Source organism: Alligator mississippiensis, chromosome 1, assembly GCF_030867095.1.
Source record: "Alligator mississippiensis isolate rAllMis1 chromosome 1, rAllMis1, whole genome shotgun sequence".
NCBI classification, from domain to species: Eukaryota; Metazoa; Chordata; order Crocodylia; family Alligatoridae; genus Alligator; species Alligator mississippiensis.
Window position 1 is genome coordinate 254,537,923 of NC_081824.1, and position 16,215 is coordinate 254,554,137.

The window sequence follows — 16,215 nt, forward strand, 5'->3', positions numbered from 1 at the left end:
AATCCATGACTAATGGGTGTTAGATGGAACAGAATCCTCCTGTGATTCAGCCTCAGCACCTGAGTGGTTAGGGCACTTGCCTAGGAAATGGGAGATTCAGGTTTTAGGCCTGCTTGCCCAGAGTGGGTTTTAACCTGTTTTTCTCAGACTTCCCAGGACAGTGCTCTAGCCATTTCACTGCAGCTCAGCCAGTATCCAGCCCCCGCTTCTCCTGTGCTGCTTTTGAATCTGGCTCCTGACCTGGCAGCCAAGACGGGAAAGTGCGGGGCCAGGTAGAAGAGGATAAGCTAGAGAGTGTGTGACTCAGTGACATGTCTGCTGCCCCTGAATCGGAGAGGGCCCTGGACTGCTCTACTGCACTGCTCTCCATCTGTGCTTGTCCAGCCAGTATGTTGTTTGCTATACATGCTCAGTCTTCATGCAAAGGTTTTCATGTCCCTAATACAGGGGTAAGTGCCAAAAGTCCCAAGTTAGAAAACTGGCATGTAGGTGCACAAAGGGAAATAGAATTCTGCCCTATACAGTGTTGTGAAAGACCTCCTGGGTTATTAAGTCCAGCTCCATATTATCACAGGAAGCACACCATAATCTCTTTCATATGCTGATCAACCTCCATTTTAAAACAAATACAGTAGTTGTTATGTTTGGCCCACTCACATCTGCTGGTAGGCTGTTCCAGAACCTCACTTCTCCGATAGTTAGAAGTCCCCTTTAGATTTTTCATGTAAATGCATTCTTGGGGGTTTGTACCAACACTGTCCTAGCTTGAATGCATCAAAATTAAATACCAGCATACTACTCAAGCAAGTAGTATCCATTGAATAGCAGGGCTACTTGGGTGTGCAATTTTAAAATGCGTAAGTTTGAGTTATTGATGTTTTTCATGGTAGCCAAGTTTTATGAGTGAACTATCAGTTTTTCCAGGTTTTTCCTTTTTGGCTTCTGGAATGCCTCTTTTTATTTCTGCCACCTCTCCCTATATAAAGGTCACTTTGTCTTACTATTGTCTCACTCCCCCCACCCCAATACTGTATATTGTATTCTCATACATATATGTGCGTGCATGTAAGTAGTAAGACAAAGTTCACCTTTTCATTGCAGATTAAGCTTATTTTTCATAGTGGGGTTATAGATTAAAGAGAGGAACAATGCTAATAAAAAATAATAGCATTGGTTGATGAATAAGGATATTTTCACAATTCATTAATTTGCTCTTTTTTTTTCTAAAACCAGACAATGATACTAACACTGGAGAGTGGGTTATAAATGTAGCCCTGAACATTCGCCCATCCAAAGGCACTGGGGTCATGTTTGCCTTGGTTTCTGGTGAATCAGTGCCTCTTGCTTTGTCTATCGTGGACTCCAGCTCCCCCAACTCACAGGTGATCTTAGAAGTTATCAAAACAACTTTGGGCTAGAGATCCATCTCCTAAAAAGTCAACATAATGAAAGAGAATCCCTTCCTTGATTCTCTGCCTGCCAGTTAGGTCTAACAGTCATTATTCAAAATAATAGGGGTGTTGCAAAGCTGTTTCAGTTGTTTCTGAAGTGCTCAAAGAGTTCAGAACACATAGACAGCATTAAAAAGATATTATTATTAATTCTTATTAAGCAGCAATTAGAGGAGTGCTAAAGAGTCAACCAAGAATGCTACCCCATTTATTAAGTGTCATACAGTAGGCTGTATGTGCCCTAAGGAGCTTATACTCTATATAGACAGGGAAGACACAAGGAGGGAGAAAGAAGGGGTACAACACACAAGCAAAGCGAATGATATGATGATGTCAGCACATGTCCTGTTAATTCCAGCTGGTCTTGCTGTCCTTGAATTTCCTGGTGTTCCTGCCTACAGGAAGGAACACATGACAAGACAGTGCATGTTTTCATGTGCCTTCAAGCAATTCATTTTTTGTTTGTTTCTTGTAACTGCCTAAATTAGGGAACAAAGAATGATATTCTGCCTGCATTGAAAACAATGGAAGAAACTTCAACTTCAGTGGGGCCAGGATTTCCTTCCAGAAATGTTAAAGTAGATTGTCAGATATAAAAATATACAAGTGGCAGCAACAGACCTCCAGCATCTATTTTGAAAAATCTTGGTCCCCATATTTCCTATAATTTTTACTTCGTAACACAAAAGGCCCCAAAACTAAACGAAATACATGCCAGGATTGTATGTGAAGTATTTTGTATTCTGCCGCACAGGCCATCGTTGTGACTGTTGGGAATATCATTATTGCCCGGCTGGAATCTAAGAGATTTTGCACTACCAGAAGGACACTGGTAGGATTCAGTGCAAGCAAACAGCAGATTGAACTGACAGTTGATTCACAAACAGATGTAACAAATTCAGAGCAAGAGCTGTCTATCCTGGATCAAGCAATGAGAGGAGCTGTTGCTGTTTACACCTACTTAGGTGGTCTTCCAGGTGAATTTCATTTCTTAACATCAGTTGGAATGAATTGGTTTTACTTGGCCTTCCCAGCTTAAAAAACCCTACTTTTTTACTTTGTATTTGAGAGTCAGTCTGTAAAGCTTTTGTTTTAATGGAGACTGACAGTTCAATAGCAGCATTAGTGGGCCAGCTTTATGGCGCAGCAGAAGTTTCTTCCCCAAGGCCTAATTTTGGAAGCGACCCTCTGGCACCTATCCCTGTGAAAAGATAAATGATTGTTTAGCATTCCTGAAGTGACATCAGCTGGCAGGCTCAAGGAACTGCAGCGGCTTTAGAAAGAGTCAAAATAACCCAAAATGAGGAGGCTAAACTATTGCTAGTAAAGCTTTTTGATATCCCCTATTTAAAGTCACTAAAAGGAGCAGAGAAAATCTTAGCTTTTTAAGACCCAGAAGTCTGACAACAGCTTTGAATGGATTTCTATCTAGAATGGGCAAAATCTAGCCCCTTCCTCCCTGGTTTTAGCACAGTTCTTGTGCCTGAGTGGAGAAAGTGGGGGCCATGCTCTTCATGTGGCATGAAGACTAGCTGTTCATGGGTTCCCTGCAAGGCAATGAAGAGTGGTCAGGTGGGGCCAGAGGATCTAGTGCTGCCTCCTATTGACTAGTTCAACTAACCTACCTAAGTAGGCAAATATGCACTATAGATGGTATTTCAACCTGGATGTGTGTGGGGGAAATGAGAAAGCAATCTGTTCTCCACTGGCCATTCCCAAGGATGTATCACATATACATCCTGATAATTAGGCTAGAAATATAATATAGGATTTAGGCATAAAAGGAGTGAGGCATTTGTCACAAGTAGAGAGTAAGGCATTTGTCTTGACTTTGGAATGGGCTTGTGATGGCTTGGAAATCAAACACACTTACCAGCAACACAGCAGATGGGTTTTATTCAAGTTGATGTTTAGTGAGGTCAAATCCAAGGCTACAGAATGGGATGTGCCACCTGGCCCATGGCCCAACCAACATTTAGCACGGTGGTTCAAACATAGCCGTGCTCCCTGCCTCCTTCCCTCCCTCACGCAGAGTGGTAGCCATGCTCTGCTGCCCGCAGCCCTGCCAGGAGGGAAGAGTGACAGCCTCCTGTAGCCAGTGTGTCAGGCCCTGCTCCAGCGCATTGGCGCATTGGCTATGGGTGGCAGACTGCAGCTGCCACTGTGCATGGAAGGGATGGAGGCAGAAAGGGAGCGGGGCTGTGTTTGAATTGCTGTGCTAAATGTTGGTCAGGCCATGGCCTGGGTGGCCCACCCCTTTTGGCGGTCTCTGGGTCAAATGCTTCAGTAAAAGTTGTTGCTGTGAGCTTTACTTGCGATCACAGTATGCAGCTCTACATGAAGAGGTAAAACCAATACTTATAAATAAATAAAGCTCAACAGAGAATTATACTAAATGCTAAACAAGAAATTAGCACCTAAAAGCCTTTTTTGAAGAAAGATACTGATGAACTAAGTAATGCTTCTTAGTAATCATCTAAGTAATGTTTAAAATAGTTCTTACACTTTGCCTGTGTGCTAGTCTTCAAAATTAGATGTTGATTTAAATCACATATTTCTATTGGCTTTTGAGCCTGTATTATCCTTCACTGCTTCCCCTACTTTGTAAAACTGAAAAATTGTACTAGGTATTGCCATGCTTTGGGAAATTGTACAGTTATTAGCAATAAAAAAGCAGCATCTGGCAGCTTTTTCCTCACAGCGGTCTCAATGTTTCTGCCCTTCTTCCCCGTGTTCTTAAGGTACCAGTAATATCCTGTTCTGAAAAATACAGATTTAAACTGTTTTCAGCTACAATATGGTAGTAAACATTGGGAAATGCTAATTTATTTACAACTCCTTTGAGTTGATCCCTGAAAAGGTTTCTGGGAACACTGGGAAACCTTGTACTAGCAGAAATCAGATGAAGAACATAAAATTATAAAGTTCAAAGTATGTTTAATGAAAATATAGATGTTCTGAAGTAAACAAGCTGGCTTCTCATTACCAGTAGTTTATTTATAGCTTTCACAAAAATGATATAGTAGAATTAACAAGGAAAGTATATATTATATAACAGTAAAATTAAATGATTTGTGGTTATTGGTAAAAGCATATAATAAAATGACAGACAAGGTTCCTTGGGTGAATCTGATATCTTTTATTAGACCAACCCAAATAGTTGGAGAATAGTTATTAAGCAAGCTTTCGGGTTCAAAAACCCTTCGTCAGGCTAAGGAAGTTTCAGCAGTTGGTGTGTGCTCTTCCTGGATGGAATGAAAGGTAAAGAAGCCAGGGGTGGGCTGGGGAGTCGGTTGCCAGGCAGATTATAATGTGTCAAAAATCCAATGTCTATGTTTAGTCCATGATCTTTAGTGTCCAGGAGGTTGATGAAATGGAGTTCATAGGCTCGTCTCTGGAAAGTGTTGTGTAAATTTCCTTTGAGGATTAGGACTGAGAGATTGGAGAGAGAGTGGTTTTCTTGTGAGAAATGTACCCCCACAGGTAATTGGGTATTTCTGTCTTTGATAGATTTCCGGTGTGCGTTCACTCTGGTGCTCAGTTGTTGATTGGTCTCTCCTACATATTTTCCATCAGGGCATTTGGTGCATTGGATGAGGTATATTACATTTCTGGAGGTGCAGCTGTAAGATCCAGGGATGCTGATGGCTCTGTCGTGGGGTGTAGTAATAGTGGGGGTGGTGATGTGTTGGCAGGTTTTGCATTTCTTGTCCTGGCACAGTCTGGATCATTTTGGTGTGTTCTGGGCTTGAGGAAGTTTGCTTCTGGTGATGAGGTTAACGAGGTTCGGTGCTTGTTTGAAGGCTAGGATGGGTGGCCCTGGGAAGATCTTTTTAAGAATAGGGTCTCTTTCTAGAATGGGTTGCAATTTTTTGAGGATTTTCCGTACAGGTTCAAGGGTGGGGTGATACGTCATAACCAGCAGTGTGTGATTTGTGGGTTTTTTTTTCTGTACTGCAGCAGTTCTTCATGTGGTGTCCAGGTGGCTCTTTCAAACGTGCGATCTGTCTCTCTGGAGGAGTGTCCTTGTTGGGTGAAAGCCTTTTTAGGATTGGTAAGGTGGCAATCCCAGGTGTTCTCTTCAGTACAAATGCAGTGGTATCTGAGGGCTTGGCTGTCTATCACAGCTTTTTTGGTGTGTTTAGGGTGATTGGTGGTTCTGTGCAGATACGTATGTTGGTCTGTGGGTTACTTGTATACTGTGGTCTGTATTTCATCATTCTGGATGCTGATCATCGTGTCTAAAAAGGAGATGCTGGTGCTGGAGTATTCTAGAGAAAGTTGGATGGAGGGATGGTGATTGTTGAATTTCTGATGGAACTCAATCAGAGATTGTAGGTTTTCAGTCCAAATGATGAAGATGTCATCGATATATCTTAAGTATAGCAAGGGTTTGATAGTGCAGTTCTTGAGGAAATCTTCTTCCAGGTGACTCATAAAAAGGTTGGCATACTGTGGGGCCATTTTAGTGCCCATAGCTGTTCCCATCATCTGGAGGAAGTGTTGATTATTAAAAGTGAAATTGTTGTGTGTGAGGATGAAGTGTATAAAGTCAGTAATATCTTTGGGTCTGTATTCTGAGTTGTAATCTTGTTCCTGTAGATATGTAAGGCAGGCTTGGATGCCATCCTGGTGTGGAAACTTACACAACGCTTCCCAGAGACGAGCCTATGAATTCCATTTCATCAGCATCCTGGATACTAAAAATCATGGACTAAATATAGACATTGGATATATGACACATTATAATCTGCCTGACAACTGACTCCCCAGCCCAGCCTCTGGCTTCTTTACCTTTCATTCCATCCAGGAAGAGCACACACCAACTGCTGAAACTTCCTTAGCCTGACGAAGGGTTTTTGAACCCGAAAGCTTGCTTAATAACTATTCTCCAACTATTTGGGTTGGTCTAATAAAAGATATCAGATTCACCCAAGGAACCTTGTCTGCCTATGTCCTTAGACCAACATAGATACAACCTACACCCCTATAATAAAATGACACATTGTATTAATTTAAAGAAAGTTAAAACATAATATATGATGATATGTACAAATAAAGAAAATGAAGCAACTTAAAAAGAGGGTAAAAAAATTAAAAACAATTATATTTGATTTTGGCCCTTATTCTTTGCGCAGGTAGTGCAAATAAACCTGCAGAGTATAGGACTGATTGTAAGAGAGGAGCCAAATTGTTTTTTCTTCATTACTCCAATTTTAAAAATTTCCCTTTAATTTCTTCAAAGAATGAACAAGGCCCCAAATAACTGGCTTTTCTGACAGGGATACCCTTCCTGTTGCAAAGGAATATGAAGATTAATTTAAAAATTAGTTCAGTATTTTTTAATGAAATATGGGGAGTTCTACTGTGTCTACCTGTTATTCAGCAGATCAGCCATAATATAGAGAACTATTTTACCAGGACTCTTCATTTAGAGAAGAGAGAGGACATGGACACCCAAGAGGGTGAAAGCTGGAGACTTGTGACTTCTGGCAACAAGCAGAGATCACCTCCACCTGCAGTGGGTCGTGTGGAGAACAGATATGCAGCCCTAGCAGCAGAGAGGAAGGAGCACGTTCCATTGGTGGAGGAAGACAGGCCAGGGCTCACCAAGGTGGGAAGGATCGAGATGATCGCCACCAAGAAGTGATGGGTGGTGGGGGCTGGAAACTCCCTTCACGGGGGACAGAGGGAACCATTTGCTGTCCTGACCTGTTGTCTCTGGAGATCTGCTGCAGATCCAGAGCCTGGATCTGAGATGTCACGGAGGGACTACCAAGGCTCATCCAGCCCTCTGACTACTACCCCATGCTGCTCATCCATGTGGGCACCAATGATGCTGCCAGGGGAGACCCTGAGCATATCAAAACTGGCTATAGGGTTCTGGGTATAAGAGTAAGGGGGTCTGGAGCTCAGGTTGAGTTCCTGTTGATCCTTCTGATGAAGGGAAAGGGACCAGGCAGGAGCAAGTGCATCCTGCAGATCAACACCTGTCTGTGCAGATGGTGTTGCCAGTGGGGCTTTGGCTTCTTTGACCATGGGATGGTCTTCCAAGAAGAAGGATTGCTGGGAGAAGATGAGAACCACCAGATGAAGAGAGGGAAGAGCGTCTTTGCAGACAGGCTCGCTAACCTAGTAAGGAGGGCTTTAAAATAGGTTCAGGAGGGGATGGAGACTAAAACCCTGAGGTAAATGGGGAAGCTGGAGACCTGGAGGAAGAGCAAGCAGGAGGGGGCAACAGGATAAGTACTCTCATACTTCTTGAGAAATCAGGGCAATCAGCTGGTTACCTCAAATGTCTGTACACAAATACACGGAGCCTGGAAAACAAGCAGGAAGAACTGGAAGTCCTTGCATAGTCACAGAACTATGATATGATTGGAATAACAGAGACTTGATGGGATAGCTTACATGACTTGGAGTACTGTCCTGTATGGCTACAAACTGTTCTGGAAGGACAGGCAGGGGAGAAGAGAAGTTGCACTTTATGTAAAGAACCACATGATTGCTCAGAGCTCGAGTATGAAACTGGAGGTAGGCCTATTGAGAGTCTCTGAGTTAAGGTTAGAGGGGAGAGCAACAAGGGTGATGTTGTAGTTGGGGTCTGCTATAGATCACCAGACCAGAAGGAAGTGGTGGATGAGACTTGCTTTAAACAGCTAGAGGTTGTTTCCTGATCACAAGGCATGGTTCTCATGGGGGACTTCAATTACCCTGCCATCTGCTGGGAGGGCAATACAGCAGTGTGCAGGCAATCTAGGAAGTTTCTGGAGAGTACTGGGGACAACTTCCTGATGCAAGTGCTGGAGCACCCAACTAGTGGCCATGCTCTTCTTGACCTGCTGCTCACAAACAGGTAAGAATTGGTGGGGAATGTAGTAGTAGATGGCAACTTGGGCAGTGGTGACCACAGGATGATTGAGTTCAGGTTCCTGAGGAAAGGAAGGATGGAGAGCAGCAGAGTAAGGACCTTGGACTTCAGAAAAGCAGACTTCAGCTCACTCAGGGAACTCATGGGCAGGATCTCCAGGAAAGCCAGTCTGAGGGGGAGAGGAGTTCAGGAGATCTGGCTGTACTTCAAAGAAACCTCACTGAGAGTGCAGGAACAAACCATCCCAATGTGCAGGAAGACCAGCAAGTATGGCAGAAGACCAGCTTGGCTTAGCAGGAAACTCTTCAGTAAACAAAATCACAAAAAGGAAGCTTATAAGAAATGGAACTTGGACAAATAACTAGAGAAGAATATAAGAGCATTGGTCAGGCATGCAGGGATGAAGTCAGGAATGTGAAAGCGCAACTGGAATTGCAGCTAGCAAGGGATGTGAAGGTTAACAAGAAGGGTTTCTACAAGTATGTTGATAGCAAGAGAAGAATCAGGGAAAGTGTGGGTCCCTTACTGAATGGGGGAGGCAACCTTGTGACAGAGGATGCAGAAAAGGCTGAAGTGCTCCATGCCTTTTTGCCTCTGTCTTCACAGGCAAGATCAGCTCCCAGACTACTGCACTCTAGGCTACAGACTACAGTTTGAGGAGGAGGTGAGCAGTCCTCCGTGGTAAAAGAACAGGTTTGGGACTACCTAGAAAAGCTGCATGTGTATAAGTCCATGGGGCCAGATGCGATGTACCTGAGGGTACTGAGGGAGTTGGCTGATGTAATCGCAGAGCCATTGGCCATCATCTTTGAAAAGTCATGCCTGACCAACCTGATTGCCTTCTCTGATGAGGTGACTGGCTCTATGGATGCAGGGAGACCTGTGGATGTGGTGTACCTTGATCTTAGCAAAGCTTTTGATACGGTTTCCCACAACATTTTCCCAGGCAAGCTAAGGAAGTATGGGCTGGATGAATGGACTGTAAGGCAGATAGAAAACTGGCTGGAGCATTGGGCTCAGAGAGTAGCAATCAATGGCTCAATGTCTAGTTGACAGCTGGTATCAAGTGGAGTGCCCCAGGGGTTGGTCCTGGGGCCGGTTTTGTTCAATGTCTTCATCAATGACCTGGAAGATGGCTTAAAGTGCACCCATAGGAAGTTTGCAGATGATAACAATCTGAGAAGAGTAGTAGATACGCTGAAGGGTAGGGCTAGGATTCAGAGTGACCTGGGCAAATTGGAGGATTTGGACAAAAGAAATCTAATGAGGTTCAACAAGGACAAGATTATTCTGTCCTGCACTTAGGACAGAACAATCCCATGCACCAGTACAGGCTGGGGGCTGACTGGCTGGGCAGCAGCTCAGCAGAAAAGGACATTGAGGTTACAGTGGACATCAAGCTGACTATGAACCAGCAGTGTGCCCTTGTTACTAAGAAGGCTAATGGCATACTGGGCTGCATTGGTAGGTGTATTGCCAGTTGGTCAAGGGAAGTGATTATTCCCATCTGTTCAGCACTGGTGAGGCCACATCTGGAGTGCTCTGTTCAGTTTTGGGCCTCCCACTACAGAAAGGATGTGGACAAATTGGAGAGAGTCCAGAGGAGGGCGACAAAAAAGGTGAGGGGGCTGGCGTATGTGACCTATGAGGAGAGGCTGAGGGAACTGGGCTTATTTAGTCTAGAGAAGAGAAAACTGAGGGGGGACTTAATAGTAGCTTTCAACTACCTGAAGGGGGGGTTGAAAGAGGATGGAGCTAGATCGGTCTCAGTGTTGGCAGATGACAGAACAAGGAACAATGGTCTCAAGTTGCAGCAAGGGAAGTTTAGGTTAGATATTAGGAAGAATTTTCTCCCTAGGAGGGTAGTAAAACACTGGAACAGATCACCTAGAGAAGTGGTGGAAGCTCCATCCTTGGAGGTTTTCAAAACCTGGCTAGACAAAGCTTTGGCTGGGATGATCTAGTTGGGAATGGTCCTGCTTTGAGCAGGGGGTTGGACTAGATGACCTTCTGAGGTCCCTTCCAACCCTCATTTTCTATGACTCTATGTAGAGTCTGCATGACCTGTGGGTTGTAACAGAATAAAGTCAAGAAGGTTATGTTTTATGATTCCCAAGTGACTGTGATAGTGACCATTAAGTGCATATCCCTACGAGTGGAAATGTATGTTTCCCGGGGACAACTAGCAGCAGTATAAATATGTTCTTCCCTGGGGAGCACATATATGCTGCTGCTGGTTGTCCCCAGGGAACACCCCTGCATCCATGCTTTGGTATGCGGCAAATCGCCCCAGGTGGGCTAGGGGAGGCTGGGTCCAGCACTGGGCTGGAGCCTGGCTGGCAGCTGGAGTGTGGCTCTGGCCAGCCAGGCTCCGGGGTTTGGGTGGTGCACGCTCTAATTAGAACACTTGAGCATGCTCAACATCGTGTGTTCAGCGTCCCTGTGTTTCAAAATGGTGGTGGGGCACATTAGCTAAAGCTTGTCCAACGATCTTTAGTTAAAGTGCTCCCACTGCTATTTTTTAAGCATGTGACTCTGAATACATGAGATGCGGAGGGTGTTGCTGCTCTAATTAAAATGTCCTCCTCCCACTCCAGAACACTTATAAAGACACCCTATATTATTAGTGTTCTGCAGTTTTCTATTTCTTTATTGACTACAGAAAAGTTCCATTTTGTTGGGTTTCTGGATTAGAGGAAGGTTATACTGCTTACCTCAAATATTCTTCACTCTCCTAAGTTTGGAGCCTTCATCTTTAGTATGTGTGAACAAGGGGGAAAGAATTGACCAAGTCAGTGACTAAATTCCCATTTTCTCTCATGGATCATGCTGACTTGTGAGCAGGGATCCTGGTTTTCTCTGTTGAAAAATCACAAATTTTCTGATAAAAAATAGTGAATTTGCTGATTAAACCCCCCCAAATCCGCGATTAAAATGAGACACCACTATATATATAGATATGAATTAACGCAATGTTTTATTGATATAGTTACAACTTTAAAGCAATTTGGAAGCCTACCAGTGCCTCAATCACTATAATAAAATAAATTCTAAGTACCTATACATTTTGGTATTTGATTTTGGGTTTTTTATCATGGAAAATCAGAGCTCCTCCTTCCCCCTACACTCACCAGGATGCAATTCCAGGCCCCTCACTCGCAAGCCACAGGCCCCCAGGCCTGCAGGTGCCCCTCACTTCCCACCCACAACTCCTCCACCCCTGCTAGTGCCCCTCAATCCCCACAGCCCTGCTGGTGCCCCTTGCTCCCTACCCACAGTCCCCTGACCCCACCCCCCAGCCCTGCCAGAGGGTGCCCCCAGCTACCAGGGCTATAAGGCCAGGGACCCAGGTAGGCCCAGGTGCCCTCTGTAGGATTACCTGAGCCCCAGCTGCAGCACCATGCTGAGACGTCCCCTGCCTGCCGGGCAGCAACGAGGGGCACAACTCCATGCTGCTGCCCCTGCTGCTGCTGTGTGGGTAGGGGGTGCTATGCCAGGGTGGCGCGGGGCTTGAAGCAGCAGGGAGCTTTCCTGCCTGGCCCTGCTCTGCCCTGCTGCACTAGGTCTCACCCTTTCAGCTGTGGAGGCCCCTGGGGGAGGGCAGCAGGGCAGGGAGCCTGAACCCACAGCAGGTAGCCTGCACCCACCCCACTTACAGATCTGGCGGGGCACATGCTCCCCCCCCCCCCCTCACCCTGGAGTGTGTGCAGCAGCAGGCAGCTAGTCCCACCCCTAGATGAGCTAGTCCCGCCACTCCCTGGGTGAGCCATCCGTGGCCCCATCTTGTTACCCACCAGGGCCCTGTGGCCACGCATACTGGCCCTGGACCCCAAGCCCCACGCACCTTCTGGCTGGGCAGCAGCCCCAGCCCAGTCCAACTCACTCCCTTCCATGGGGGCCTCAATTCCCCTGCCCTACCCTCCCACCAGGCTTGTGGGAGCTGGGCATCAGGCTGCCTGGCAGCCATGTGCATATACATGCACATGGCGCCCCCATCCTGACTGCCCTCCTCCCGTTCCCCTGATCCCCTTGAAGGCTGGGACTCTGCCAGCCTGCAGAGAGCTTTTTGCAAAAGTGGAAAATTTGTATGTTTCTTCATTAAAATGAGAAATCCATATTTTTCTCACTTAAAAGGGAAAATTTGCATTTTCCCCCAATTTTCCGTGGGAAATGGAAAACCTGGATTCGTGCTTATGAGACATGGGAAGCTCCAACTTTTTTTTTTTACTACTATGGAAGGATATAGGATGTTTGAAGCCTTGACCTAACAATATGATGTTATTCCCTTTTCAGATCTTCCCCTTGGTATAACACCACTAACAGTCTTTTATAACGGCTGCATGGAGGCGAAGGTTAACAGCAAAGAACTGGATCTGGATCAAGCTGCCTATAAACACAGTGACATTAGATCACATTCATGTCCACAAGTAATCGGAGAAGATCAATTCTTTAAGTAACTCTCTTCCTTTAGATATAATTTCTGTAATTAGTCTCATTCATCTCACATACCATTTTATTCAAGATGTGCCAGGATACCAGATCATCTGGAATGTTCTTCTCCCCGTCATGTACTGTGGAAAGGAAAAAACCCCTCTCTTTTCAGAGATAATGGGAAAGAATACAGATTGCATTCTTGTTCAAATGATCCTGCCTAAGTCCAGTTCCTTAGATTTTATATTTAAATAATTTTTTCAGATGGAGTAGCAAGTCCTACCAGCATATTTAAAATCTAAATCAAACTATTTTAACTTTTAAAGAAAATATATGAAAATGTTTTAACAACTTTTATGAGGTATGATTTTATAAAAAGAAAGGCCCCCAGGTTAGAAGGCTAATTCCTGTCAGTATACTTATGAATTGTAGTAGCATTTGGGGTGGTGACATCAAAAACAAAAGTTTTTATTAACATTAAAAAGAAAAGGAAATTAGTAAACCAATTTATAAAATTCTTGACCAACAGTTGCCTTTTCCATTGCGGAGTCCCACTATCGTAGTTTGAACTTCAAAACTTTTCTCCCCTCCCTGATTCATAATTCCATTACTTAAGAGTAAAGTACTCACATTCCTAAAACAACATAATATCATGCCACTGTCAGAAACAGAATGGCAGCAGATGTGCATGAGTAAATTGTGTGCATGAAGGGGTGCATCTACACGATATGCTAAATGCACAGTAGACTAATTCTACTGCACATTAGCATGTCACAGCAAAAGCCGTGCTAATACACAGTATAATTAGTCTACTGCTCATTAGCAACAATAAATGACTGTGCACTGATGCTACTGTGCAGTAGTGCCAGTTACTGCGCATTGTGTTAGTACCTGTTATTACAGGTACTAAACTTAATGCACAGTAACAATGGTGCATCGATGCATGTGTAGATGTGCCCAAGAGGTAGTCACACTGGTGTCGACATCAAACTTGAATTTGCTGAATAAAACAGGGCCTCCCTAAAAAACAGACTTCCCCATTTTTGACTAAACTTGCACTTCAGAGTTTCTTAGTCACTCCCAACTAGCTCCTTGGAGATGTCAAACTTATTCTCTACTTAGGTTAATCCTTTAACACCCCCAGCCCCCTTACATATGACTTTGAGGCACCTCAGAAGTGCCTGATTTACAACAAGAGCTATTTATTTACATGAAAAGCTTAAATCTTGAAGCCAATTTTGCACTTCAAGCCATATCCCTGTTAAACCAAATTAGTCTACAAAGTTAGTTAGAAGAGGAGGGAATGATTCTAGGAGGTACCCAATTTGGTATGTCTAGTTTCTTTAATTCCTGTGAGTAATCTTTCAATTTCCAGACTCATTTTCACATAGCTGGTAAAGCCTTTCCATTTAGCTACTGCAGAGGCTTTGGTTAACCCTAAACTAACAGGGAGAGAAGAGTCAGAAGCAGGAGTACCCTTCCCCTGCATCTCATTAAGCTACAGAATAGACAACTACCTATCAGAACACTTGAATTAGGATTTGACGCCCTGGTATAGAAATTTACTTACCCAAAGAAGTATTGTACCATCTTCATTCACTTTGAAGAATGCCTTCCTCCTCAAGAGGTCTCATTGAAATTAATGGTATGATATGATGTAGTACCTCCCAAGTGCAGAACCTGGTCCTATACTTTCAATTTTTTAAAAATTCACTTCTGACCCAGGCCCTTTTGTATAACTTTATGAACACAATGAATGAATGTCTCCTCTGACGTCCCGTGCAATCCAGCCCCAGTTTGATTTAGTACCAGATCTCAGAATGCTGCTTCTTGGCAAAAGGAAACCTTGACAATCACAGGAACCCAGTGCGCAGTGTCTAAGCTCCTGTCAGCTCTTGGACCACCTCTGTGGAATGGTGTATGGATGCAAAACTGCTTTGGTTACCTCTGCAGTGGCATATTGATGCAAAACCGTGTTGGTTTCCCCAATTCTTTTTGTTTAAATAACCGTGAGGAAAATTTCTCCTCACTGCATGTGGGCTCCAAATCAGAGGTCCAGCTGAAATCTATACAATTCAAATATATGTTTAAATGCTGTGCAGGACTGTGACTTTGGTCAATTGGAACCTCAAAACTTGCCTTCACTTACTGCATTTCTAGTTTTCAAGAACAGTTCCCAAAAGTAAGACTCTCTTTTGAATTTAGTGCTTGTTCAGCCACCTTACCTTACCAGAGAAACAATCAAAAGATAGAGCCCAGAAGAAAAGTGTCAATAGTACATAAGATATTTATGTCTATGTTACAATTAGAAGGAAAAAAGAGGAGGGAGGGGAGGAAGATGGATTTTTATTTCATAAATTGAAGAGAGATGAAGTTAAAGAACATGGAAAATAAAGGAACAATATTTTTGTTTTGTTTTTCTCTATGGATACCTGCATTCTAGTTTTAAGCAAAACTGTGCGCTGAACTTTTGAATGTGAAAGTGCCTCCATATTTTAAAGATGAAATAAAAGAAAAAAATCAAATTTATTTTCACTTAAGAGCATATTTGCACATCATTCTGTGATTCCTTTTAACAGTGCAAACCTGGATCAGATGACCAAGTGATATACTCAGGTGACTGGGATTATCTTCAATATTAATAAAACCCATTAATTCTAAAGCTCATTTGCTGTCCCATCATAACTTCATATTCTCTAGATTAGTATTGAGCTGTATTAGTTATTTCAAATTGCCTATATTAGCTGGTGGTAATTAGGTGTTACGTAAAAAGAGCAAAAATAGCAAGAGAAGTGTGTCAACTTCTGCTGTGTCTTCTCCGTCTGTTGTCTCCATCCATGAATTCTGGATTCTGAGTCTGATTCTTATTTATGAGGCCCCTTTACACTTAAATATACATCTATTTTAAGTCTCCTTTATACTGCCATCACAGTAAATGGACCTTAGCATTAATGAAAATAGGTAATTTTTTCTACTCTATTTGATCCCCAAGCCTTCCATCTTAGAGAGAACCAAAACTTTGTTTTTATCAACCCCAATCCAGCCAAGCACTGGAGCACCTGGTTAACTTTAAACATAACTTTAAACGTATATGAAACATCATGACTTTAGTGCAGGGTTAGGCACCCCTCAGCATGGGTGGCAGAGCATGGCGTGCAAAGGTTGGCAACATTTTTGGGTGGAGTGCCCAAAACACCCACAACCTCAACTTGCAAGATGTTGGGATATCTCAGGGTGGATGGCGGGGAGCAATGGCCACAACAAGGATTGGGCCCCTCATGGCTCCACTGCCATCCACCCCTGGCATACCAACATCTTACAAGTTGAGGTTGCGGGTGTTTTTGGCACTCTGTTCAAAAATGTTGCCAGCCCCTGCTTTAGTGGGTCTTTTACATGATTTAAATGAAGTATATGCTTATTGCTTTGTTGCGCCAGGGCTTTTTACATCAGCATGAATCCACA

General features: G+C 43.7%; 1 protein-coding gene across 2 annotated transcripts in view; it reads left to right on the forward strand.

Moving 5' to 3' along the window:
- The window catches only part of PROS1 (protein S), a 61,103-nt gene extending 45,683 nt beyond the window's left edge, over nt 1-15,420 (forward strand). The window contains exons 13-15 of one of the 2 annotated variants that reach the window (XM_059720511.1): nt 1,234-1,382; nt 2,206-2,428; nt 12,616-15,420. In XM_059720511.1, coding sequence (XP_059576494.1) covers nt 1,234-1,382; nt 2,206-2,428; nt 12,616-12,779 — 536 coding nt within the window. In that variant the 3' untranslated portion in view covers nt 12,780-15,420. Of the gene's footprint in view, nt 1-1,233; nt 1,383-2,205; nt 2,429-6,053; nt 11,386-12,615 lie in introns of those variants that run through there. The other variant, XM_059720512.1, reaches the window with a different exon arrangement.
- Nucleotides 15,421-16,215: the final 795 nt, after the last annotated feature.